The 27,428-nt window shown below is 53.9% G+C and overlaps 1 protein-coding gene across 3 annotated transcripts in view; it reads right to left on the reverse strand.

Moving 5' to 3' along the window:
* CACNA1A (calcium voltage-gated channel subunit alpha1 A) overlaps window positions 1-27,428 on the reverse strand; it is a 236,819-nt gene that overhangs the window by 7,948 nt on the left and 201,443 nt on the right. Inside the window, exons 32-39 of one of the 3 annotated variants that reach the window (XM_060144946.1) lie at window positions 24,613-24,618; window positions 19,908-20,024; window positions 19,499-19,564; window positions 19,208-19,323; window positions 17,703-17,853; window positions 14,032-14,159; window positions 11,709-11,805; window positions 9,181-9,286 (exon numbers count right to left, since the gene is read on the reverse strand). In XM_060144946.1, coding sequence (XP_060000929.1) covers window positions 9,181-9,286; window positions 11,709-11,805; window positions 14,032-14,159; window positions 17,703-17,853; window positions 19,208-19,323; window positions 19,499-19,564; window positions 19,908-20,024; window positions 24,613-24,618 — 787 coding nt within the window. Of the gene's footprint in view, window positions 1-9,180; window positions 9,287-11,708; window positions 11,806-12,659; window positions 12,757-14,031; window positions 14,160-17,702; window positions 17,854-19,207; window positions 19,324-19,498; window positions 19,565-19,907; window positions 20,025-24,612; window positions 24,619-27,428 lie in introns of all 3 variants that reach the window. The other 2 variants (XM_060144945.1, XM_060144944.1) reach the window with 2 other exon arrangements.

The raw sequence follows: 27,428 nt of genomic DNA on the forward strand, positions 1-27,428 counted from the left end.
CAAAATAGTTAATGTACAGCATTAGGACGGTGTCTGCTGTAGGGAGCCTGGGGTAAGCCTCAGGGAGCAGTCCTGATAGAGGACGTTCTCCCTCAACCGAGTATCCCCTCCTGTGAATGTTGACCTTGGACAGAGCCAAGCCCTGGCCCCTCACTCCAGCCATGGTGGTCATTAAGGTTCTTTAGCAGCCATTCCTGGTCCCTCCTGCCCGAGTGCACGGGAGTGTGGCCCTTCCTGGCCCCTGGGGTTGACCAGGGCCATGGGATGAGTTCTTGCCCGTAAGGTGTGAGCAGGGTGAGGCCCCGCTTTGGGCATTAAATGGGCAGTGCAGGCCCCTCCTGAGTTCTCATTCCCTCTGTTGCAGCGGCTGGTAATGTTGGGGACAGTGGTTGCCCCCTCACGCCTGGTCCCTGAGTGACTGACGCACAGAAGCCCCTGCTGACCCCGGAAGTTCCCACATGATGGAAGTGGGAAGCGAATCTTTGTTGGTTCAGGACCTTGGGGCTGTTTGTTACAGAGCACATCCTCATCCATTCTAACTGATACACCAGCTTGGCCCTTGCTTCTACTCCTGTTTCACAGCCCCAAACGGGGGCTATTCTAAACATTTACCAGCTGGTAGGAGATGGACATTGATGACAGAGCTAGAGCAAGGGCCTGAAGGATCCCTGCTGGACCAAATATTAACCCTGTGGTTGCTGGATTATGGGAGGAGATCTAGGGGAAGGGCAGGAGCCGGCTGCCAGCCAGTAGAGAACTACTGCAGTGTTTAACAACCATCCATGGGGGCCTGTGGCTGAGTAGCTGGACCGCCCAGACAGCCTCAACATCCCCCTTTGCCTCCATTCCCTGTCCACCTCTTGTCGCCCAGCATCTGCCGTCTTTGTCCCTCCTTCTCCCACTCCTCCATTTCCGGGGCCCAGCCCGGAGCTCCCTCTGGAACCCCTGCCCAGCTTCTCCTTCTCAGCAGATGTGGGTCAAAGCACAGACATCTGCCAGGCACTCCGTGGACCTTTCACTCATCTTCCCCCGTGTGACTCTGGAGACGGATGTCTTTATTTTGAGAAAAATCCTTCAGAAGGGCGTTTTTGCAAGTCAAGCTCAGATCCTGTTCCAGAGTGATGATATGGAGGCGGTGGGGAGCTGAACTGCCTGGACCAGTGTAATCGCTTCTGCCAGGTCGCCTTGCTCCTCCCACAGCCACCAGAGGGCGCCCAGGGACACCTGCATCAGTCACCTGCCTCGTCTGCTCAGAGCCCTTCAAGGCTCTCACCTCACCCAGGGTGATCCCCCGAGTCCACAAGGCCCTGCATGATCCGCCCTCATCTCCTCTACTTTCCCCCTTGCTCACTCTGTTCCAACCACACCAACCTCCTCGTTGCTCAGCAAACACGCCAAGCACCGTCCTGCCTCAGGGTCTTTGCATGGGTTGTTTCCTCTGCCAGGACGGTTCTTTCTACAAATATCTATGTGGTTCCCTCCCTCACCTCCTTCAGGTCCCTGCCCAAACCCTTTATCAAAGAGGTCTTCTAGCTGCCTCCCAACCTAAAACAGCTGCCCCTCCTTCGATGCCCTTTTCCTGCTTTATTTCTCTGGTCTTTATCATCTCATGCTATTGTTCACCACATCACCACTAGGGGGCACGGTCCACGGTCTGGTCTCTCTTTTCGCTGCTGGTGGTTGCAGGGTCTAATGATACAAGGGACTGTGGTCACTGGAGCCGACCTGCATGGGTGTAGGGGTGATTGGCGGGCCTGGACACAGGTTGGGAAGTTGTGGAAGATCCTTGGGAAAATCATCTGTGTAGCTGGGTTCTCAACATACTTGACACCAACCTATGACAGTTTTATTTTTTCCTCTAGGGAAGCAGTTGGAATTAATAGCTAAGTCTCGTGTCCACTGTAGCTAAGTGAGGTGCCTGGGGTCTCTGTGGGTCCTTCTCAGAGACACAGGAAGGGAAACAAGAGAACATGACATTCTTGTGAAAAGTCACTTTCTCCTGACAGCTTACATGTTTCCTGTTTCTAGTGAAGAAAAGGAAGATACCTATTGTTATGGACTGAATTGTGTCCCCCACCCAGATTCATGTTGAAGTCCTAACCCCCAGTAACGGCATTTGGAGATGGGGTCTTTAAGGAAGTAACTAAAGTTACATGAGGTCATGAGGGTGGTCCCTAATTCAATAGGACTGGTGTCCTTATAAGAAGAGAGAGATAGACACCAGGGATGCACATGCACAAAGGGAAGGCCATGTGAGGACACAGCAAGAAGGCGGCCACCTGCAAGCTGAGGAGAGAGGCCTCAGGAGAAACCAAACCCTCTGGCGCCTGAATCTTGGACATCCAGTCTCCAGAACTGTGAGGAAATAAATTTCTGTTGCTTATGCACTCAGCCTCTGATATTTTGTTATGGTGGCCATAGCTGATTAAGATAGCTGCTCTTGGCATCTGAATTAGGTAAGGCCAAGGTTTCTCACCCTGTCAGCACTGTCGACACTTGAGGCTCAGTCATTCTTGGTTGTGGGGTCGTCCTGTGCATTGCAGGGCGTTGAGCAGCGCTCACTTACCCCAGTCCTGACAACAAAGTCTGTCCCCAGACATTCCCAGGTGTCCCCTGGTGGATAAAACTGCCTCCAGTTGAGAACCACCTTAGATTCTTTCTGCTTTAATTCACTGGGAGATCTTGCATTCAGGACTGTCGTTCACATTTAAATAAAGGGAAAGTCCTTAGGGGATTTCAAGGTGGCCCTCCCCTGGGGTCATGAGATCTGCTCAAGGCCACATCTCAGGTTTACTCCTCCTCCAGGTACAGAATTGTTAACACCGGGGTTCCCAGGGACAGAGGGCTCCCTGGTATTCAGGCATCAGTCCCCCACAAACCAGCTGTGTCCCGGAGTTTATCGCCCGAAGGGTCCTCCCCTCTCCCACATCACTCTGCACACCTCTGGTGAACGTTCTCTGTTGCAGGGTCTGTTCCGTGCACCCTGAGACATTCAAGCATCATCCCTGGCCCCTACACACCAGTTATTGTGAGCACCAGCCCTCTCCCAGTTGCGACAACCCAAACTGTCTCCAGACATTGCCAATGTCCTCTGGGGGCAGAATTATGCCTGGCTGAGAACCCCTGACTTAGGGTTTAACCCCTACCTGGATCCACAACCTCTGACCCTGCTCTTTCTTTTCCATAACATGTCTCGCTTTTGAACACGTTACAAATCTACTTATTTATCGTTGCCTGTTTATTTGTTGCCTCTTTCCCCACAGCCCCACAAGGGCCAGAGGTTCGTCTGTCTTTCACTGCCCCATCCCACGTGCCAAGGACAGACCCAGGCACACAGCAGGTGCCCAGTGGATGTTCTCATTCAATGAGCTGATAATGCAGGCAGGTCAAAGCCCTTCAGCTCCCACCAGGCCACCCCAGAACCTTCCAGGCCATTGCAGAACCCACCTCCAGACAGAGCCTGGTCTTTGAGGGTATTAAAGGACGAGACAGTGGCCTTTTGGCTGGTCAGCCACGTGGAGTCCTGAAGGAGAGTCCGGGCCGGCCCGGACTCAGGGAATGCTGGACAGCTGTGGAGATTCTGCTACTGGCTGGCTGAGGGCTCGTCTCTTCTCCACACAACCCTCCACTGCTGTCCACAGCTGTTAGCACGCAGGCGGCACAGTGTTTATAAAGCTCTCCCTGCAGGCTCTCAGCAGAAGCCAGAACGTTAGCTTGAGGCTGGGGAGTTTTAAAAAAACTTTTATTTTATATTGTAGTATTTTTTTTTTTTTTTGTCCACGCCGAGTGGCTTGTGGGATCTTAGTTCCCCAACCAGGGATCAAACCCCAGGGCCCTGGCAGTGAGAGCGCCAAGTCTTAACCACTGGAGCAACAGAGAATTCCCTGGAGTAGTTGATTAACAATGTTGTGTTAGTTTCAGATATACAGCAAAGTGATTCAGTTATACATATACATGTATCTATTCTTTTTCAAGTTCTTTTCCCATTTAGGTTATTGCAGAATACTGAGCAGAGTTTCCTGTGCTATATTGTTGGTTATCAATTTTTAATATAGCGGCGTGTATATGTCAATGAGGCTGGGGATTTTGGATTTTGATGTGTTAACTGGGTTTATGTTCGTTCAGGTAGGTGGCTGGCTCTGTCCTCATCACCTTCTGGTTGGGGTGGGGAACAGGAAGGCAGTGGGGGATGAAGGGACACAGCCCAAGCCCCTTGGGGGAGGTTTCAGGGATCCAGACACAACGTCTAGAAGAAAAAGAAACATGACGACAGAGGATTTTTTCCCCAGGCAAGAATGAGATTCTTCTGGGAGGAGAGAACAGAGGGGTGAGTGGGAAGGAGAAACAGACAGAGAAGAGGAAGGACAGACACAGAAGGGACACAGATAAGACAGATAAGGAGACACAGAAGGAGACACAGAAGGAGACAGATAAGCAGAGGGACCTGCTCTCTTTCTCTCCCAGCTAAGATGGGCCTCACAATTTTTGAAGGATCACTGAGGTTAATCCACTCCTCCATGTTACCCCCTGCCTGCTGGAAAGGAACTCAGTGTGTTTAGAAGCAAATTCAGTGTTGAAAAAAAGTGTGTTGTACTCTCAGCTGGCCTGAGACGTGATTCTGTTGAAATGGCTGTGACTGTCAGCACTGTTAGAACTGTTGTCCCCAAGCTCTCGGCTGAACTTCCTTGACTCCAGAGCTGTGCCCCATGGAACTTTGGGAGGTGACAGGACGGGGAGGGGTCCCTGGCTCACAGATGCTGGGGGCGTGACCCTCTGGGAGCTGAGTAGGGTCTGGGGTATGAGTGACAATGACAGCCAAGTGGCAGGCACATCCCCGGAGTCCTTGAAATCCTCACGTGGGGAATCTGGTGAGTGTCCTAAAGGCTGGACTTGCTAAAGTCCCACAGAAGGGGTTCTTTTTTTAAATATATATATTTATTTTATTTTTGGCTGTGTTGGGTCTTTGTTGCTGCATGCAGGCTTTCTCTAGTTGTGGTGAGTGGGGGCTACTCTTCGTTGTGGTGCATGGGCTTCTTGTTGCGGTGGCTTCTCTTGTTGCGGAGCACGGGCTCTAGAGCACAGGCTCAGTAGTTGTGGCTCACGGGCTTAGTTGCTCCGCGGCATGTGGGATCTTCCCGGACCAGGGCTTGAACCCATGTCCCCTGCATTGGCAGGCGGATTCTTAACCACTGCACCACCAGGGAAGTCCCACAGAAGGGGTTCTGTGCCATAAGAGACAACTCAGCAGGTCTGGGTTGTCCAAACCTTGCACATTCCAAAGGAATGACTGGTTCTTTTTTTTTTTTTTTTTTTTTTGTGGTACGCGGACCTCTCACTGTTGTGGCCTCTCCCGCTGCGGAGCACAGGCTCCGGACGCGCAGGCTCGGCGGCCATGGCTCATGGGCCCAGCCGCTCTGCGGCATGTGGGATCCTCCCGGACCGGGGCACGAACCCGTGTCCCCTGCATCGGCAGGCGGACTCTCAACCACTGTGCCACCAGGGAAGCCCCAGGAATGCCTGGTTCTTGACCGGCTCCTGGAAGATAATGTCTAAGTCCTAGAGTGTCCTGCCTGATAAGAGTGTTTTTGTTTACCTAGGGGCCTTGGGCCAGGCCAGATGGTTTATCCTAGCAATGTGATTTATGGTGGAGGCCTTGAGTCACGTGGTATCAGCGTGACCTATAGAGGGGCTGGAGGCTGAGCAACTAAGGTCAGCCAAGCTTACAACGACCAACTCCCAATAAACACGCTAGACACCAAAGTTCAGGTGGGCTTGGATGGTTGGCAACACTGCATACATGTTGTTACACATCATTGCTGGGAGAAGTAAGCAGTGTGCATGTGACTCCACTGGAAGGGAGTGGGAGCTCCCTCTTGGTCTCTCCCGGACCCTGCTTCATGTGCCTGTTTCCTTTGCAGATCTTAATCTGTATCGTTTTGCTGTAATAAGCCATAACGGTTAGCAAAACAGTTCTGAGTCCTTCTAGCGAATCACTGAGCCCAGGTCTTGGGTTATCTTCAGACCCCTGAACACAGGTCCCCAGAGGGAAACAGCAGCTGGGATTCAAAGGCATTATGTACCAAGAGTAGGTGCACTGTTAGACCCATTTTACAGAACTGTGGCAGGCAGAAATCTAAAGTTGCTCCTTCTTTCCCAGCAAAATTCTGGTTATTCAATCAAATGCTTTGGACTTCCCTGGTGGTGCAGTGGTTAAGAATCCGCCTGCCAATGCAGGGGACACGGGTTCAATCCCTGGTCTGGGAAGATCCCACATGCCACGGAGCAACTAAGCCACAACTACTGAGCCTGCGTGCTACGACTACTGAAGCTTGCATGCTCTAGAACCTGCGTGCCAAAACTACTGAGCCCCCATGCTGCAACTACTGAAGGCTGTGTGCTGCAACTACTGAGCCCACGTGCTGTAACTACTGAAGCCCGTTTGCCTAGAGCCCATGCTCCGCCACAGGAGAAGCCGCCACAATGAGTAGCCCACGCACTGCAATGAAGAGTAGCCCCCACTCGCCGCAACTAGAGAAAGCCCACAGGCAGCAACGAAGACCCAATGCAGCCAAAAAAAAAAAAAAATTAAATCAAATGCTAGTCTAGGGACTGCTATGAAAGGACTCTGCAAATGTAATTAAAGTCCCAAGTCAGCTGACTGTAAGCTGATCTGGGTGGGTCTGACCTAATCAGGTGATCCCTCTAAAAGCAGACCATTTTCTTTTCTTTCTTTTTTTTTTTTTTGCAGTATGCGGGCCTCTCACTGTTGTGGCCTCTCCCGTTGTGGAGCACAGGCTCCAGACGCGCAGGCTCAGTGGCCATGGCTCACAGGCCCAGCCGCTCCACGGCATGTGGGATCTTCCCGGATAGGGGCACGAACCCGTGTCCCCTGCATTGGCAGGCAGACTCTTAACCACTGCACCACCAGGGAAGCCCCAGACCATTTTCTTGGCAGCAGAAGAAGTTAGAGCGATTTGGAGCACATAAAGAATTAGATACATCCCTGGGAGCTAAGTGTAACCTCTGGCTAAAAGCCAGAAATGAAACAGGGACCTCAGTCCTACAGCCACAAGGAACTGAATTCTGCTAACATCTAAAGGAGCTTTGGAGTAAATTTTTCCTCGGAACTTCCAGAGAAGCTCTAGAGAAGGTGGCCTCGCCACCTTGATTTTGGCCTTGTGAGACCCTGAACGGAGAGCCCAGTTGAGTCCACCTGGACTTCTGACCTACCTAACTGTGAGCTAATAAGTAGGTGTGTTTTAAGCTGTTAAATTTGTGGTCATTTGTTACATGGCATAGCTAGCTAATACATGCGCTGAGGCTCAGAGAGGGTGAAGTCTTCTGCCAAGGTTTAGAGTTGAGGACAGGGAAGTTGGGTGGGCAAGGTGAGTCCACTTTCCCACGTGATTACAAGATAGCTGCTGCCCACACTTCTGCCTCCTCACCTCCCTGGGTTGGAACCTCCACCAGCTTCAACCATGCTGATGAGCAAACAGTCTGGGGCAGGCAGTGCCACAACGTGGACAGAACCTGGGCCCCCGCTGGTCATGTGCACCGAGATGCTTGGCGAGTCTGGACCACTTGCCTCTGACTTGTTGTATGAGAAAGAAACTTACACTGTGTGGAGACAAGTGGCACTTACGCTGTCCCCTGAGTCTCGGCCTCACTCCTGATTCTCTCTCACTCCATTTGGGGGCACCTCTGCTCTCTCTACCTTCATCTGCATGTTTCCTGGCTCTCATAATGTCTGTCCTCAACGTGCCCCGTCCCTTCACTGGGCACTGTCCCACTGGAAGCTGCTGGTCTCCTTCCCCGAATGTCCCCACTCCGAGCAACTTCCAGTCTTGTCTCCTTCTCCCCCTCTTCTCCCCAGGGCCCTGGAAAGAACATGTGTCCCTAAAGTGCAGTCTTCCTTCCTCATAGCCTCCCAGGGGCTTCAGCTGGGTGGAGTCCTGGCCTCTCTCTTCAGCCCCTGATTCCCAACCCTCTTCTGGACGATGGACACAGCCCTCCACCAGCTACTCTCCCAACTTCCTTCTCTCTGGTGACGCATGTGCTGCTCTCTCTGCCCTGCTGTCCCGTCAGCTGTCAAGTCACATCCACTCTACCGCCAGGCCTCAGAAACCCACTCCAGGCAGGAGGGCCATGACCCCTCCACCAGAGCTGCCCTGGTCAAAGTGACCAGTGGTGACCTGGCACAGGATCCGCTAGTCACTCTTGGTCCTCATCTTCCTTAGCTGCTGGGCAGCACCTGACACACTGGCGACGCCTTGTAGGAGCCTGAATTGCCTTGGTCTCCACCCACCTGCCTGGCCACCTTTAATGCTGGGGTGGCCCCAAGCTCAGTCTTCGGGGGTCTGTCCATCCACTCATCCCCTTGGAGAGCTCGTCCAGTCTCCTGGCTTAAAAGCTGCCAGCATCTGATGCCTCCTGACGCTACATCTTCAACACAGCCAGGAAGACTCATCCCCTCACTTCCTTCAGAACCTTCTCGGGGGGCCTCCACCGGAAGTGTAAGTTGGAGAGCCTCCTGCCTAGCCACCATCTTCATGTGTCACCTCCAACACCAACCTCCAGCCCTCCCTTTGCCCCAAACCTGCCCCTGCCATCTCTTCTGTCTCAGGGCACGGCAGCTCCATCCTTCACGCACCGGGGCCCCAACCCCTGGGGGTGGCCTCGTTGCCTCTTTCCCTCACACCCCACATTCCATGCATCAGCATCTGGTCCTCCTGACTCCCAGGAAATATCCAGAATCCGAATATTCCATATCCCCTCCTTCCGAGCCGCCATCCTGTGTTCACATATCAGGCCTCCTCCTAGCTTCTCTCCACTGTGGTTAGAGGCAGTAGGTGCCTCCTCTGCTCTCGAGGCTGCCTGGTACCCCCATGAGCAGAGCGCAAGTCAGTTCAACATAGCCCCAGGTGGGGGGAGGGGCTCTGCACCCGCTGGTCCCTCTGTCTGGAGCGCTTCCCCCCCAGGTATCCACGTGACTCCTTCACAACCTCGCTGGGGAGGCCTCCCCCCACCGGAAGTGTAACCCGCATCCTCCAGGTTTAGGGCGGCGTCTGGCACACAGGAGGGAAGCTCTCAGTATCTGCTGAGCAGGTGAACGGCTCAGCCCTCCGAGGCCCTGGCTCCACCCACCCTGCCCCACCTCTCTGCTCCCGTTCCTGCCCTTACCCTTGGCGATCTTGATATCCAGGGCTGTGCGGATCAGAGCCATGAGGGTAGAATTGAAGTGGACGGTGTTGTCATCGGCAACAGGCAGATCCATCCGCAGGAGCCTCTACAGAAAACCAAAGGCAAGGGCAGTCATTCCCAGGCACCCCTCCCGGATCCCGTGAGCCAGACCCACCCTACCCAGGGAGCCCCAGGAAGAACTCTGAAGGCAGCGGCTAGGGTGCCCCCCACCCTCAGGTTACCTGTCCCGGTGTTCCATTTCCTGATTGCCCTCGCCGGCTCCCTCAGGGAGGGCACTGGGGGCTCTCCTATGCTGCGGAGCCCCTGCCCGTTCCTCGCCCGCCTGCTGGACCCTAGGGCTGGCATTTCCAGGGTTGGCCCACATCCTTGCCCTGCCCCAGAGTTCTTCTGGACAGCTCCGTTCCATTCTGACCCCAAAGAAGAAGAGTACAAGCCAGATCGCAGCAGACATGCAGCAGCCAGGCAGAGGGGTCCATTGCCGCAGCCGCCGGGGGGGGCCGCTGGCTCTCCACCCCCAACCCCTGGTTCGGCCCAGACCAGACCAGATGGCCACAGACCGCATCATTCCTCCGAGAAGCGGCAGGCAGGCGACTCCCCCTGCTGATGGGGCGGGCCCCTCGCGCAGCACATGCAGCGAGGCCATGACACACAGAACAGCGGACAGGGGCGCATGCAGACGGAATCTCGAGACTCATTCATAGCTCCGTGGAAAGTGTATCTCAGGGGCATTTCCGGATCTTGGCTCTCTGTGCAATGGCAGGGGGAAGGGGTGAGGGAGGTGTTCCCATGGCCCAGGGAAGAAAAGATTCCCTGTATCCCAGGCAGGGGCTCTGTCCCCCATGCTTGGTGGCGTGGGAGAGGATGCTGGGCTAGCGTGCACCAGCCCAGGCTGAGGGGGCACGGGGATGGAGACTGATGTTCACCAGAGGATTCAGACACGGGTCAGCAGGAAACACAGAGTTGGAGATGGCAAAGGGGATGGCAGACTCAGAGCTGAACACAAGAGATGGGTTGAGGCGGGGTGGGGAGGGAGATGGTAGACAGAGAAACACATACACACTGGGCCACTGTGCACAGCTGTGCAGGCTGTGCACTGCACAAAGGGCTCCCCATCTTAGAAATCATGGACTTGTGTATTTAAATGACAACTTCCCAGCTGATAGTGGAAAAGTGTCTTGCTCTCCCCACATTGGTGGATTCCAATTGTTTTCCCACAGACAAAGCGTTCTGTGCAAAGGATGTTCATTTCAAATGTGCACAAAGGTGCCTTACGGACCCGTGGCAGCCCTGCACAGAGACCAGGAAGGGAAGGGCACTCTCTCCCTCTCTCTTGCACACGCTCACACACACCCACACTCGGCCAAGGAGAGACCAAGAGAAGGACAAAAGAAAGTTAGAGGAGCAACAGGTACATGGTAGTAAGGCTGGTGGGGCCATCTCCTGGTCTCGCCTGGGAAGGAGGAGTTCATGGAGGGAAGAGGACGAGGAATGAGGTTGTGGGGAGGTGGTTACACGAGGCAGGAAGAAATGGGATGGACAGAGGGGAGAGAGGACTCTTGTAGACAGAGGAGGCCAAGGTGGATGGGTGAATGGAATGATGGGACCATTTTTTTTGGGGGGGGAGGGGCTGACTGTAAAGGTCATCTCTGAACTTCTAGTGGATGAGTTAGGGGGAACAGAGCATCTGTCCTTGGGTGCCAAGGGAGATTCCGGGACGGGGTCTAGAGGGGTGGCCCGGCCCAGCCGCCTGGCGGCTCCTTCAGACAGCATGCACCACCCCCCCGGTCGGCCATGGTGCCTGCCCGCCCCAGGCCCCCGCCAAGGCAGCGTGCATGGCCTGCGTCAGGGTGCCACGGTCCAGGGGTCCAGCTGCGGCCCGCCTGCCCACTCTGGAACAATGGAGAGGCATGTTGGGGTGTCTTGGAGGGAGATGGGTGGCTTAAGGACAGGAAGACTGGGGAAGCAACTCCAGGGGGGAGGCGGGGGAGGAGAGGCTCTGGGTGCTCCCCGGGAATTCTTGGATCCCCCAAGGCCCTAGGTCAGAGATCAGCTTCAGGTGTGTGTGTGTGACCGTGAGACCTGGGGGCTCAAGATACAAAAGATGGGGTCCAAGCCCCTCCCTGCAAGGCACCTGCCCAGGTCTGGGCATGGGGGCCGCTCTGGGCTCATTGGCGACCCCCACCTCCCAAAGGGTGTCCAATTTGGTTCCTGGGGGACCAGGTGCGAGGGGACCTGGGGCTCCCCTCACCCTCCCCCCGGCGTGTCGGCCATAATAGAGTCTCAAAACACCAAGACACACTGATCAGAAAGGACGGACACAGTATACTGCTTAGAATCAAGGGAGGGTCATGATCCATTTACTCAAGGAGGAAAGGGGAAAAAAAGGAAAAAAGAAAAAGAAAAAAAAGAACAGTAATGCTGGAAAAAGAGACTCGGCTGGTTGTTCCTGGTCAGCACTGAAAAATCCCCAGTGCCCGGACATTGGTGGTCGGCAAGGGTTAGACTACCTTGTAAGCTACTCTGGCCGGACACTTCTTCCCCAGACCCAGGGGCGGAGACATGTGTCTCAGCATCTGATACATGTCCGGGTAAGGCATGCGGCCCCTGGCAGCACCGAAAACAAAAACGGGGGTGGGAACGGAGAACCAAAAGAAGGGTGGGTGGAGGGAGGGGAAGAAAAGGAAGGAAAAAAAAAAAACAACCAAAAAAAAAAAAAAAACCAAAAAAGCAAAACAAAAAAATCACACGAGCCGAAAAAATAGAGAGAGAAAGATGCAGAGAACGATAAAATAGGTATTTCAAATAAATGGAAAAGAGGAGGGAAAAAATGGAAGAGGTAATTAAAAAAAAGATTATTTCACTGCTTACGAGCAGGGAGAGAGAGAGAGAGAAGAGAAAAGTCAGATTCACTTTCGACTCTGGGCTATGGTTCTGGCGGAATGTGGACGGAAGTGGGGGCTTCTCACTTGGAAGCAATGCTTTGGTTCAGTGTCATTTAAAAAACTGGGTCAAGTTCTCTGGTATGGCTGAGGCTGGTCTCTGAGGGGGCCTAGATGGGGAAGAGGGGCCAGGGCAGTGGAAGGAGGGCTGGGGGCTTTGGGAGGCGAAGGGTGGAGGAGGGGAGAGTGGAGGAGATGGTGGGGGGGGGTCAATGCAAAGTTACAGTCCCCCCGGATGTGTCTGATTTGGGGTGCCGTTGAGACCCCGGGATGGGCAGCTTCAGCTAAGAGCAAGCAGAAATGGCTGAAGGGAACGGAGAGATATATGTTCCATGCTTCATCAAGTCTATGTGACTGCATTCTGTTGGCTAAGTTTTCTAGTTTAGTGCAAAAGAGAGAGATGGCTCTGTTTTTTAGATTATATATAAATATATATATATATATATGAAATATATATATTGAAGAACCCCAAGCCACACTCATTCCATGGATGCTAGCAGGTTTTAGTGGAAATCAAACCTTGCAAGCAACCCTATGAGGACATTTCTTGCCTAAGCCGAGAGGGGGAGATATTACGCGCAATAAACTGTACATATCCTTATAATGAATCCGACCGCTGAAAGGAGAAGAGAGGGGATTAGTGGAGGCACGGGGTTAAGCTGCGTTCACACTGGCTCCCCGTGCACACAGTGAGGTCATGATGCCAGGGGCTGGGGACCCCCTGGCTTAGAGTAGGGGAGATGTGGGATGAGTGAAGGTCCCTGAGATGTTCCCAGACACTCACAGACCCTGGGGCAGAGGGTTTCATTTGGAGTGGGTTGGGAGCTCTGGGCTGGGGGAACCTCCCCCAGGGCTCTCTGTGTCTCCCTCTTCCACAATCTGGATGGGCTACACTGGGGGCTAGGGGGGCTCGTGGAATAGAGGACAGGGGGACAGCATCCAACTGCTGTGACCTAAAATCAAAAGAGGAAGAGTTAGGAACCAGCTGAAAGTCAAGCCCCAGCCCCGCAGCTCACCCCAGCCTCTTGGTCTCATGGAGGGTTGTCCGGGGCTGAAAGAATGGTAAGGATCGACTCCACCCCACCTTCTTCATGAGGCTCCCCTCTAGTGTTCAGGCTCCTGAGGGCCCCCATTTAATGCCTTCTCAGGCCCCAAGCTCAGCCTGAACTAGAATCCTCAGTTTGTGGTTGGTGGGCTCTGAGCATCAGGATGGCACCTCTGAGCATCCTGCAAGGGCTTGGTGTTGAGCGGGCACTCAATACACTTGAGCAGGGTGGAGACCACCCTTGGAAACCATCACCTGTCAACCAGGAGGGGGCACTCTTGTGCCTACGGAGATGGGAGAGCTCACTCCCTTCGTGACCATGAAGATGCAAGGACCACCAAGGTTCTGTGCCCTCTCCCCTGGCCTTGTGTGACCACCTGCTCCAGGGTCCTGGGATCGCAATGGGAGCTGGGTTCCACCACTCTGATCTTGCAGCCAACTCTGTCTGCCAAGGGTACTAAACCAGCCCTTCTCCCCATACTGCCAGGAGAAATGAGGCTGAGAGGCCTCTGGCTTCCTTCCTGGGGCCTGGATAACTTGTCCTCACCATCTGGAAACCTCACAGTGGCGGGGGCAGGAGAAACTCATAGGAGGTGAACTCATGGTGGATCCCCTCCCTCGTCTCCCAGAAAACTGGGGTTTGGGCAGCAGTGGTACCCAAATCATTTAATCCAGGATGTGTAAGGGTGCTGATTCTCATCTTTTTTTTTCTAGACTGATCCTCCTGAAATCCCTGCTGGCTCTCCAGGGAGCCAACACCCCAAGGTCTGGATCCTGACCTAGACTGTGCTCCAGTGCCAGAGAAAGGTGGGTGATGTGGCTGGAGGATTTGGGGTGACTGCTTACCACGCTGCGGGGTCGTACTCGGCCCAGACACGCACGTACTCATCCAGGTGGTGGGGACCCAGGATGGAGGAATCTCGGGTGAGGTACTCAAAGTTGTCCATGATGACAGCAACAAAAAGGTTCAGCATCTGTGGGGACCCCAGGGGCCAAGATGGGGTGGGGGAGAGGGAGACACATCCAAACACATATACACAGAGGCCCAGCGGGAGAGAGGGAGGGAGATAAAAATGGGAAAAGGTAGTCAGAGAAAGAGATGGGGGAGATAGAGGAAAGACACATGCCCACAGAAGGAGCCCAGAGACAGAGAGATGGAGAAATGGAGATGGGGGAGAGAGACAGACAGAGATAAAGATGGAGACAGAGAAAGATACAAAGAGATAAAGACCAACAGTGATGGACAGAGACAATCAGAGAGAGAGGTAGAGAGGCTGTGTTAAATAGAGGCCAACACCAAGGGGACCACCATGGCCCCAGATCCTCCCACACCTGATCCCCAATGGGCCAGAACCCTGTCATGTTTCCATCCTCAGCATAAAGTAAGCACTCAGCAAATATTTCTTCGATGGATGGATGGATGAATTTTCCTGCATTTGTCTACATCTTGTAGCACCTTGTCATGTGCTCTTCTAGCCTTTAGCACATGGGGTGCTTGCATCAGTCTTGCCTTCAGGCCTTAGTAAATGTTGCTCCCTCAGTGGACATCATTTTTCTCCCTTTGGATAATAGCATCTGGGGAAACCCCTGCCCTTATACTTAGATGCTGTTGTTGGGTGTGGCTGGCTTCACAGGTGGTGGTCACATGACCTTGTGATTGGTTAGGGAGGGGCACATTACCCAAGGTGGCCAATGAGAGCCTTCCTTGGGATTTTTGCTGGCACTCTGGCAGCCATCTTTCCTTTATAGGGAGAAAGTTTGAGAATAAAGCCAGTGTGAAGGAGAACAGCAAAGAGGACAGGGTCTGCTATTGCCTGGATCCAGCCTCATTTGGACTTTTCAGTTATATCAGTTAGTGAACTGCATATTTCACTTGTCAGTTTCGGTTGAATTTCTGTTACTTGCAACCAATTTGATCAATACATGGTCTAAGCCCTGCCCACAGTCCCTGAGGGCCACTCTTTGAAATCTTCCTTCCTTCAGTCTGAGTCTCCCCTATCAAAGCACATATCAGATTGTATTGCTACTGTCTCCTGACTTGTCTGCCCAACACCCCTGCAAACTGAGAGAAATATGTTCTCTCCCTATATCCCCAGGGCCTAGTATAAGTCCCGGCACACAGTAGGTATTAAACAAATGTGTAGAAGTAAGCATAGTAGGTGTTAATAAATGACCTGTAATTCTAGGCGTCCCTAACTTTCGTGACTCTGTTTCTTTTATATACATCGTTATTGGAGTATAATTGCTTCACAGTGCTGTGCTAGGTTCTGTTGTACAACAAAGTGAATCAGCCATATGCATACATATATCCCCATATCCCCTCCCTCTTGAGCTTCCCTCCCATCCTCCCTATCGCACCCTCCTAGGTGGTCACAAAGCACCGAGCTGATCTCCCTGGCTATGCAGCTGCTTCCCACTAGCTATCTGTCTTACATTTGGTAGTGTATATATGTCCATGCTACTCTCACTTCGCCCCAGCTTCCCCTCCCCGCCGTGTCCTCAAGCCCCTTCTCTATGTCTGCTAGTGACTCTATTTTTAATTCATCATTTTGTGATATTGATTGAGCACCTGCTGTGGGCCAGTCACTGTCCTAGGTGTTGGGGATGCAGCGGTGAACTAAACAAAAATTCCTGCCTAGGAAGGGCTGATGATCAAGGGTTGTAGATGTCTTCTAGGGTGCCTGCCCTTCCCAGATGGGATGTAGTATAAGACTGTGTCTCCACATGCACCCAAAGCTACTAGAACAAGTGTGATCATTTGACCAGGAGCTAGGATGGCCCATTCAGACTCTCTTCTGGGAATTTGGAACTGGGCAAGGGACTGTCTAGGTCAATGGCTGTTGCCATTAGACTTGGAGGGTGTGTTGCTGTGAGACTTAGGCTGCAAGTCTCTCAGTGTGAGACCGACTGCTGGTCTGAAGAGGGTGGATGTGTTGGGCTTTGGCTGACGGACGCTGGTCCTTGGGTTGAGTTCTGAAAATAACATCTTCCACACTCCCTGGGCAGCTTACATCCTGCCAGTAGGAGCCATGGTTAGGGGGCCAGCCTGGGGAGGAGAGAGAAGGAGGAGAGGAGCTTCCTTCTGCTTCCCACGCGGGTCTGTGCTGTGGGTTGGACTGTGTGCCCCAAAAAGATATGTTCAAATCCTGGCCCCCTGTGCCTGTGAATGTGACCTTATTTGAAAAAAGGGTCATCAAGTTAAGATGAGATCATACTGGATTAAGGTCGGCTAAATTCAATATGACTGCTGTCCTCATAAGAGGGAAATCTGGACACAGACGCACACGGAGAAGACCATGTGATGACAGAGGCAGTGACTGGAGTGATGCTGCCACAGACGAAGGAACACCACCTGTGGCCACCAGAAGCTGGAAGAGGCCAGGAAGGATCCTATCCTAGAGGCTCTGGAGGGATCATGACCCTGCCAACACTGTGGTCAGACTTCTAGCCTCCAGAACTGTGAGAGGATACATTTTGGTTGTTTTAAGCCACCACGTTTGTGGTTCTTTGTGACAGCAGCCACAGGAAACTGTCTTCAGTTGTCCAGGGGCAGCAGACAGCTAGGGTACCAGCACTCCCTCAGGGGTTCCAGGGGCAGCTGGGTTGGTTAGTAACACCTTCTTTTCCTTTTAATACCCCAGCCCTGGCCTTCCTGCAGTTGTTAATCCCTGGTGACTTCAGTGTTCTCTGTTTGCTCTTTCAAGCCTGTGTAGCCAGTCCCTATATTAAATCCCCTCTGCTTGAAATACTTAGATAGTTCTTCTGACTGTGCTCAAACTGCTCCAGGAAGAGTGGAGAACAAAAAAAATTTGCCGAGATGAGGCCCCAGAGAGAATGAGAGAGAAAGAGAGAGCAGGATGGAGGTTCCTGATAGATATATTCATTCCTCCTTGTTTCAATCTTGCAGTGCTATATAGTCTCTGGTCCTAGGAGGGTCCTCCTCTTGACAAACGTATCTTTTACTAGTGAAAACCCATTCAATTTTTTTGCAAAGCCCCACAGCTCCCAGAGAATGTTTATGTGGCTGACTTTTTCCTGCCTCCTGATTGCACAGAGGAAGGCACCCACCTTTCAGAGGGCAGATGGGAGTCTCCCACAGCTCAGCTAGATGGGTCCTGGGGCCAGCTCTGAGCTCCATTAGTTTTTCCCTCAGCATACCCAGTGGGTCTCAGATGGGGGAGATTCTGCTCCCTCCCCCAGGGGACACTTGATAACGGCTGGAGACATTTTTGGTTGTCACAACTGGGAGGGTAGTGGGGCATGTGCTACTGGCATCTAGTGGATCAAGGCCAGGGATACTGTCAAACGTCCTAGCATGCACAGAACAACCTCCATCAGAGAATGACGCAGATCCCGATGTCAACAGTGTCGAGAGTGAGGAACAGTGGTTAACCTAATCCTGGGCTGGCCCAGGCTTGGAGGGAGAAAGTGTGCAACACAGCCACATTCTATAGCATCCACACCCCTGAGAGGGAGCCAGGTCTAGGGAGCCCACCCACACATGTCCACAGACTCACCAGAAATGAGCAGAGGAAGATGAAGGAAACGAAGTAAAAATAGGCAAATTCATTGCCGCACTCATGAGTCAGGATGCCAGAGTTCTTATCACAGGGTTTACCGCTGAGGCAGGAAAGCATGATGTTGTGCCAAGCCTCTCCAGTGGCACTCCTGAGGACAGAGAGGGGGCATCAGGGACCTGGGCACCCATCTCTGGGCACCAGCACCACCCCCCCCCCGCCCCCCAAGGGAGGCAGAGCATTGAGGTTAAACGCTTAAGCTCTGGAGCCGGACTGGTGTTGGTTCAAGTCCCAGGTAAATCACTTTTTTCCTCTTGGAGCTCAGAGAGGGGGATTCTCATCCTTGGCTGCTGTGTATTAAAGCCCAAGGAGAATGTTTTTTAAAAATGCTGATGCCAATGGCCCACTCCCACAGACTTGGATTTAACTGGTTTGGGATGTGGCCTGGAGACACAGGTATGTTTCAAAAGCTTCCCTCTCTCTAGGTGATTGTCATTTCTTATTTCTTTCTCAGGTTACTCTGCTCCAGGCACACTGGTCTGCTTGCTGTCCTCCAACATGAGAGCTATGCCCCTGCCTCAGGGCCTTTGCACTTGCTGTACCCTCTACCCTTCCCCAGATATCCACATGGCTCCCTCTCTCAACTATTTCTCTCAAATATCACCCTCCTCAAGGGAGGTGTGACCTATCAGCCTTCCTTTTTTTTTTTTCAGTTGTTACTTGAGAAAAAAATTTCGTTTGACGAAAATATACATAAGTTTAATAATTTTAAGCCTTTAAATGTATAATTCAATGGCAATAAGCACATTTACAGTGCCATGCAACCGTCACCACTATCCACCTCCAGAACCTTTTGATCATCCCAAACTGAAAAATTGTACCCCATTAAATAACTCCCTCCTATTCCCCTCTCCCAGCCCCTGACAATATGGATTCTAGTTTTTTCCCCTAAGAATTTGCCCATTTTGGGTACCTCATGTGAGTGGAATCACACATTATTTGTTCTTTTGTGCCTCCATGTCCCTCTTAATCTTGAATTTTATCTCCTTCTAGTATCCGCTATAATCTGATTATTGATTGTCTGCCTCCCCCATGGGAATAGAAGCACCCAGAGGGCAGAGAATGCTGTCTCTGTTTTGTTCCCAGTACTTACAGCAGTGCCTGGCACACAATAGGTGCTCAATAAACCTCTGATGAATGAATGAAGGAACCCTAAGTGCAGCCAGGATTAAGAATCAAGCCTCAGAGTCTATTCAGAGTCTATAAGCCTTTTTCCTCATCTGTCAGGTGTGGTTGCCAAGAATCTCTAGACAAGATGCTCAGGAGGATTCAGTGAGATAATGCCTGAAAATGCCTTCATGTTTACGTCCCAGGGCCTTCAGCTCCTGCCCTGCCAGGGTCCCTGGGTCCCCCACGCCCACTCCAAACCTCAGTGGAACAGAAGGTTGAGGGCATGCCCCCCCCCTCCACCAGAAGAGAAGGATGAAAGTGTGCCCCCCTCTCACCGGAAGAGAAGCATGAGGGCCTGGAAGAAGGTCCGGAAGTTATTGTGCTCAGTGATTTGGAATTCATCCTCGTCACTGTCCTCATCCTCTACGTCGATGCCGATGTTGCCAAACACCTGGGGAATTAGATGGTGATGACTAGGAGTGGCCACGCCCCCTAGTGGCTCCGGGAAAACTCCACTCAACCTTCAGGGCTGCCTCTCTGAACTGGGCTCCCTTAACCCACCCCCACCTAAGGGCGGTGGCCCTCCTTGGGAGCGCTCTGGGAACGTTAGGGGGGCTGGCACGCACCTGCATCCCAATGATGGCGTAGATGAAGAAAAGCATGGCAATCAGCAGACAGACATAGGGCAGGGCCTGGTGGGAAGGAAGGCAATTAAGAATAGTGCTGGGGGCCCCTTATCCACACTGTTTCCTTCATTTGTCCCAGTTCTCCACCCCCATGGGGTGGCCGCATGCTGTGCCCCAGTGGTGTCAGGGTTGGTGGGCCTCTTTGGTGGCTCTGGGAGATTCCCCTTGGAGCTCTCACGACACACCAGGGCAGGAAGTTAGACGAGACCCCTGCCTATAACACATTCTCAGCGAGGTGTATCATAGAGGCATTTCCCCCTGGTCTATAGATTCAGCCAGAGCAGGTCAGGGTGGGGGGATCCTGATTTTTCTTCTCAGCCCTGGGCTGGAGGCAGGGCCAGGGGCTCACCTTGAAGGACTGCACAAAGGTCCAGAGAAGAATCCGGATGGTGTAACCCTGACGGAGGAGTTTGATGAGCCGGGCCGCTCGGAAGAGGCGCAGGAAGCTCAGGTTGATGAAGTTATTCTGGGGAGACGGAGAAAGAGGGGTGACCATCCACCCACCCCCAGGGGCTCAGAGCTGTCACCACTCACAGAGGCCCCTACATGAAGCCAACCAACAGGAAAAAGCAAGCCAGACCCCAAATAAGGAGCGAGAGGAGAGAAAGCACTATTAATGCAATGGGGCGGAGGAAAAAACTCGAAAAAAACGAAGTGGGGTGTGGGGAAGAGAAAGGGTGAGAAGGGAGGAAAAGGCATCAACTCAAAGGCATAAACCCTCCCTGCCAGCCCCACCCTCAACGGGGAAAGGAAAGAAAAAGGAAGGAAGAGAAAGGAATGTGGGTGGGTCGGGTCGGGGAAGAAATAACAAAAGAACAAGGAAAAGAAAATATATCCGAGTCATCCAATCAGGAAAAAAATCCGAGATGGTTTTTGTTTCTCCCAACAACCAAATGCACTGAGACAATAGGACACAAGCGGGTCAAGTCGCCGAATCCATCACACGTGTACGATGCACAAACACCAGGGCGGGGTGGGGGCAGTCAGCACGCTCAGGCCTGGTGGACATGTGTGGGTTCCGAGGGCATGTTACGCTCCGGGCCAGAAATGCATCTGTCGTGGGACTCGCCGGGCACCCTGCCCTGCCCTGCTGAGCTGCCCACCCTCTCCTGCCCGCCCTGACCTCACCCCACGGCCAAGAGGAGCAGTGGCTCAAGCCAATTGGAGAAGCGGAAGAGCATCTTTTCTTACCCCCTTGGCGAGCGGGAATGGGGAGGACGGGAGGGAGCTGGGGCTGTTCGGCTGCAGGGCGAGTCCTCGCTGCCCGCTGAGTCGGAGAAGATGCATTTGGGGCCCTTTCCCCCCTTTCAGGGATGGCTTCTCAGCTTCTGGAGCTGGGTGGAGTAGCACGGGACCAGGCCTGCAGGAAGCAGGAAGTACGCAGCGCCCGTGGGTGGGTGAGCTCGCCGTCAGCCCGGGCCCACCGAGGGGCCGGTGCTGGGGGCCGGGAGGTGGGGCTGTCCCTGCCCCCAGGACCTCCCTGGGTGGACCCTGCCTCTGCTCAAAGGCCCCCTGTCTAGTCACTGCCTCTACCTCCTCCCTCCCGAGCCAGAAGAACCCCAGGTAGGGGTAGGGGTGGGGAGACAGCTATGGAGACGGTGGGTCTTACGTGACTGTCCAGGGGCTTGTCTGCTGGGGCCTCTGGTGGGGTACTGGAGGCTAGAAGTCACGAATGGGCCAAATCTGGCCAACGAAACTATGTTGTCGGGCCTGAGCCGTTTTCCTTTAGAAATTCAAAATAGCTCCTAGCGTTTAAAAGTCAGATTTTGCCCCCACATCTGGCTTTCAGGCAACCCTGAGGCTGCCTCCACGGGTAGCAGTTACTTGAGGTACAGATGTGGCTGCCCGCCGTGAAGTGGGCCACGTCTCCTCCCGTTTGCCAAGGTTCCCACATACTAGAAACGGAACCGGTTTCCTGGCTTACGGCAACTGCTTGGTCCCCAGAGGCATCTGAGTTTGAGACTCCTGCTTCAGGTAGGCATGGAAACCACCACTGATTGGTGGGTTGGAGGCAAAGGGGCCTTAAGGGGACTTGGAGGAGTGCTAGATACAGGCCACGTAGCAACTGTTGAAACTGGCCTAGCTCTCACCCAGCAAAGGGCACAGGGGTGATCGTACAGGTTGCCCCAACAGTCACAGCACCACTCTCGGTCTCAAGAGTTTGGACAGTGAATTATATGGGCATCCTGTTCGGTGGTTCCTGAGGGCTTCCCAGCCACTGGATCTAGCTAGCTCTGACCTGGGAGCTGAGAGACACAGAGAGGGGTGTCAAGGAATTTCTGAGGTTGGCAGGAGGCCTCTGGGTTTTCTGGAAAAGTCTAGGGTGCTCTCTGGGACACATCAGTTGACCCTTAGGCCTCTAGGATGGGGGAGGGGTGTGGGGCTCCTACCCTGACCACATTTGGGCCTAACCACTGTGAGAATCTCTCAAGCGTCTCGAATCAACCCCCAGACTCAGCTTGGGTGACAGTCACCCTCCGTGCCCTGTGGACCTGACTCCCAGCCCTGCTTGGCCACCCAGCTCCATCTGGGGACAGGGCCGATGGCCCAGGTGTCCCCAGTCCCCTCCCGTCCATCCCCAGAGTACAAGCCATCCCTTCATGGGGCGGGGCATAACATGTGGACTCATGCAAAGTCAGGCGGGCCCTGGAAGCAGCCTCTGGGGGCTCGGGGCAGAGCGGGGCGGTAGGGACTGCTACCATGCAGGAGAAGGAAGGGGGGTTTGCAGGGAGACGTGTGCAGAGAGCATGCTGCCCTTCTTGGGGCCAGGGAGACAGGAGACACACGGGGGAAGTAGGGGTGGAAATGAAAGAGGTGACAGGGCAGGGGAAGGTTCTAGTCTGCCCTCATCCACCCCCCCCATCTCTTCCTGGGTTTGCATAGAGTCCTTCAAGTGCTCCTAGAACTTCTAACTTTCTTCCTAGCTTCCATCGTTTTGTCCACAGCCAGGAAGGAATAGCTGTCCTCTCCTCCAACCCTGCCCAGTGCTTCCTGGTTCTAGGCTGAAGGGGAGTGATGTGGGCCCTGGAAGGCTTGCTGTGTTCAGGGGTGCGAGTACTCAGAAGGACATGGAGACCACCCTCCTGAGGGCTCCAGAGAAGTCCTGCACTCGCAGACCCCACCTCCAGCCCAGATGTTGCCTCTGCCCTCCAGACCCATTAACCCACTGCCCACCTGACTTCTTCTGGGGTGCCCTTCAGGGCACTTCAAGCCCACTGTGCCCACACTTGTGCTATTCCCCTAACCTGGCCCTCTCCTGGCATTCCCTAACTTCCATCTCCCAGTTCAAGCCAGACTCAAGTCCTCCAGGCACCTCTCTCCCCCCGAGCCCAGACCCAACCCTTCTCCAGGTCCTGGAGAGATCCATGCTCAGATGGCCAGTCCTCACGTTGCTCCTGCTTCCTCTGCTGTCATCTCTCCTTGGGATTCCTGGTGCTCACTTCCAGCCCAGCCTGCCGCCTACCCACTCCCTGCTCTGCAGCTGCAGGGTCTGGTCTAACCGCACTTCCGATCACGCCTCCCCTGCTTCAAATCCTCCCAGGCTCCCACAACAAGGCCCCAAGGTCCTGTCCCCTTCTGCCGTCTTCACTTTCTCTGGGTCAGCCTTCCTCTGCTCTTTGCTCCAACCAAACCCTCTCACTGGCAGACCCTGAGCCCTGCGTGCTCCGACCTGCCACAGGACTTTTGCACATGCTATCCCGGGCCTCAAATGCCCTTTCCTCCCCCTCTCCACATTGTTCACGCTGCTCATCCTCCAGCTTGCAACACAGTTACAATTTCAAGTGGGTTTCAGGGGTTATTTGACCAATGCCTGCCTCCCCCCGCCTGACTGTAGGTGACACAGGGGGTGGGGGCAGTGATGGTGTCCCCTTCTGCCCAACCCTCCATCTGTGGCACCGAATTGGGGCTCATTAAATGTTTGGTGGATGAATGTCTTGTGTATGGCTAGCAGGGGAGGGATCCCGGTGCAAAGATGCCATTGCGGGTCCTTCAAAGGGGCTCAGAGGATGGTGGGCGGGGGCAGAGGCAGGTGGGATTTAACAGAGTAAGGAGTGTGCAAGTGTGCAGAGAGCCGAATAAGTGAGGTGAGGGAGGGATGGACACGGTGCATCCAGGGTGTGGGTGTGGGTTTGCAGGGTGGATGGATGTAACAGAAGGGAGGGTTAGTGTGTGCATGTGTGTGTGTGTGTGTGTGTGTGTGTGTGTGTGTGTGTGTGTGTGTCAGGGGGTAGGGGAGGATCAAGAGAGGGAGATTGCAAGAGCAAAAAAAGAGAAAGGGAGACAGAGGGAAAGAGGGAATGAGAGTCAGAGACTGAACAGGAAAGAGGAGAGAGCACATGTGTTTAGTGACGGTGTCTGGGTGGGGGGCGGGGAACAGGAGTGCGTGCAGATCAGGGCTCCAGGAGAGGGCGTCAGCCGGCCGGTCCATCTGGAAGCAGCCAGACCTGAGTCCCGGCCGTTCAGCCAGAACCGGTTCTGGCCATTCTGAGTCCCCCTCATTTGAGCGTCTTTGCCTGCACCTTGCAAGGCCCTCAGACCTCCTCCATCGGACTTGGAGATTTACGTCGCTGCTGGTCAAGCCCGAAGAGCTCGTGGGTTTGGAATGGGGTGAGGACTGTTGGAGCTTTCCTGGGGCCCCGGGATCCATGGAGTTAACCAGGGACAGGAGTGGTGTGAGAGAGTGCCTGATGGCTCTGAGTACAGGGCTGTGTGTAAGGAATGGGGTGGGAGACTCAGCCAGCCAACCTGTCCTGTTGGAGGTGTTGCATGGGGCAAACCCATCCTTTTCTCTGCAGAAGACACAAGCCAACCCAAACAGAAAACCCTAATTCAGAACCCAATACCAACCAGAGGAAGAGAGGTTGCAGGAACAAGGAGGGGGGGCAGGTCGGGAGGGTTTGGAGAGATGGACAGACATACGGGGGTGGGGATAGGGGAGTGCATCAGGCAGTCCAAGTTTAGAAAGCCCAGGGCATGACATGCAGTGCTGATGCGAGAAGATGCGTTCACAGTTAATGTAAGGCATTTAGACTTCAGAAAGAAGTAAGACCAACCGGATTCTAGATGCAGATGTTGAAGATGGAAGGGGAGCAGGCGGGCAGGGGCAGTTGGGGAGGCGTGTTCAGCGTTTTTTAGGTTGATTTGTAACCAGTGCCAAAAAAACCAATGGGTTTCGGTTCCCGGGCGGGGAGTGGGGGTGGTGGTGGTGGGTTGGGAGATAGTCATTGGTGTATGAACACACAGACCACGTCATGGATGAACAAATGAATTTCATAGTGCATTTTGATTGGATGAGTTTTTCAGACGGCGTTGTGCCAATATACAGTTTAAAGAGCAGGCATGAAAAGAGACAAGACAAGAAACACAGTCATTATCCATCGCACGCAGGGCAAACCCACGTCACCCCAGCCACTTGTGGGTGGCAGCTGAGGCCCGGTGGGCCTCACACCCTCTCCCCCTCCCCCGAAACCCTGGGGCCTTGCCCTCCCTATGGTCTGGTTCCCCTCGCCTCAGCCTGGCTGAGCTCTGTCTGGCCTCAGACTCAGTGGGCTTACCTGGGAGGCAGAAAGGGGCTGCTGAAGGCTCCTTGCCTAGCAGGGCAAACCTTCCCCACCTCCAGGTCGGGTGTTTATCCTCCTAAAAGGGTCCAAATGCCCACCCTCTAGCTTTCCCGCCAAATGATTATAATTCAGGGCTGAGGGGCTGTCTAACAAACTGCAATCCAAGTACGTGCACAGTCATAACAGCAACAGCAATAATAATCACCACTATTCGTGAACTAATTCCTGGCAGGTTCTGTGCCAAGCACTTTACGTCAATCGCTCTGATTTGCTCAAAGTTGCCATCTCTTGCCCTGGAATGTCAGCCTCCTGGGGGCAGGTGTTCTTGTCTGTTTTGCTCTGTTCCCGGCACCTCTAACAATGCCTGGCATACAGCAGGTGCTTAATGCATGCTTCTATGACTGCATGAATGAATGTGAGGCTTGCAAGGGTCTGATGAGGTTGGTTATGAAGGTCAGTCCCAAACACAGGACGAGAAGAGGTAATACAAGTTACCCAGGGTCAAACAGCTCATAGGGGAGGGCTGTTTGACTACTGCAACAGTCCTGATATCCCTGAAGTGGATTCCGTGCCCCATTCTCCTGCCCTCCCATATCTTGCAGCCAGGAGAACAAGCCGTTGGGGTCCAGTCCTACAGATCTCTTACTGGCAACTAGAGCTTCGATCAACTTCCTCTACCTGCCCGACTGGGGTGGTGGGTCACCCTCTCACCTCTTGACCCAGAGGGATATTGGTTCAAAGCTGTCTTGTCTTCAGCTGTATGGCAAGATACTTTGACTGCCAGCAGAAGCTCCAGATCTCTTAGAAACTTAGGACAGAAGATGAGGTCTAAGCTCTGGCCCTCTGCCAGGGGACAGTGGCCGGGTGGGGGCAACCCCAATGGGGATAGCCCACAGCTGGGCATGACCTCTCTAGAGGAAGGTGTCAGGGGTGAGACGGGGGAAGGGGGAACTTCTGGTTCACTGAAGATGAAGGCAAAGAATTGTGGCCAAGATACCACTCGGGTGGGGGTATGGGGGATGCGTCCAGAGAATGGCCCCTCTTCTGCGTAGCTTCCCAATCCTATCAGGCTTCCAGGATAGAAGAGTGGGCCAGTTGATCCCTTTGCTGCTGGGGGCTCAGTTAGGGACACCCCAGGGAACACCAGTGTGCCCTCAGGAGTCACCAGGTCTGGCTGCACGACTTGAAGTAGGTCCCTCATTCTCCTCAGCATTGAGCGTCAGTTTCCTCATCTGTGAAATGGGGCAACACCCTCTTCTTCGGGCCCCACCCCACCCAGATCTATCCTCTGCTCTCCTCTGCCTGTTCTGAGCATCATCCTGGCTCTCTGGCCTTCTGGCTCCTTTCTGGCCGGTCTTGGCCAATGGAAGTGGCTGGCAGGAGATAGAGGGTGGGAGGAGAGCATGGTAGGGGTGTTTCTCCCCCGATGCTGCATGCCAGCTTTGGCGCTGTCTCCGGCAGGAGCTCTGTCCCTCCATGTTCACAGCTCCCACCAGGCGGCCCCTCTCTGAATTCGGCACCTGGGCAGGTAACAGCTCCCCACGGTGGTTGGGCGCTGGGCCCCTTCCCCTCCACTCTGTGACTAGTCTCTGCTTTGGGGTCCCTTCAGTGGAACCCTCTAAAGGAATTCTTCTTTATGCTGAGCACCCGACCTGTACTACGAGCCAATCCACGTAAAGCGCTTGGCACAGTGCCTGGCCGTCCCTGTCAGCTTTTATTATCATTGTTATGACAAGGTTGTTACCACCCCTGGCCCTTGGCTCTGACCCTCTGCCCTTTTGCTTCGCCTGTGAGGACCTCCTATCCTCCCCACAGCCTCCTGAGGGCCCTCAAGCCTAGGCTCACTGGCAAATGGCCAGGGAGGGGGTGTGAGGCAGGAGCTCTGGGACCTGTGTCTTCCAGACGATGTGGCCCTGTGAGGGGCCACCACAGCGAGGTCCAGAGACCCGCCCCCCTCCACGTTGGGAACCTCCCAGGCCTGGGGATAGAGGAAGACACATGTCCCAGGGACCCTCCTAAGGTCCCGGGAATCGTGTCCCCCCGTTAACCCAAGGGCCGCGGCTCCCTCCTCCCCGTGAGCCAGAACGTGGTTAGTTCAAGCAGAATGGACTTGAAGCTGCTTCCCTCTGGGCCCCCAACACTGTGTGGTGTTTGGCGGGTGGGGCTCAGCCTTGGGATCCTTTAAGTGTCTCAGTTTTCTCAATGAGCTCATCCACATTATTGAATCATAAGTCGGTAGCCAAGAGGCAGGGAAGTTCACGTTGCAGCGCTAGCCCCACGGCGGTGGTTTCGGACATCCCCGTCTCCCC

This window comes from Lagenorhynchus albirostris, chromosome 3, assembly GCF_949774975.1.
Source record: "Lagenorhynchus albirostris chromosome 3, mLagAlb1.1, whole genome shotgun sequence".
Taxonomy (NCBI): domain Eukaryota; kingdom Metazoa; phylum Chordata; class Mammalia; order Artiodactyla; family Delphinidae; genus Lagenorhynchus; species Lagenorhynchus albirostris.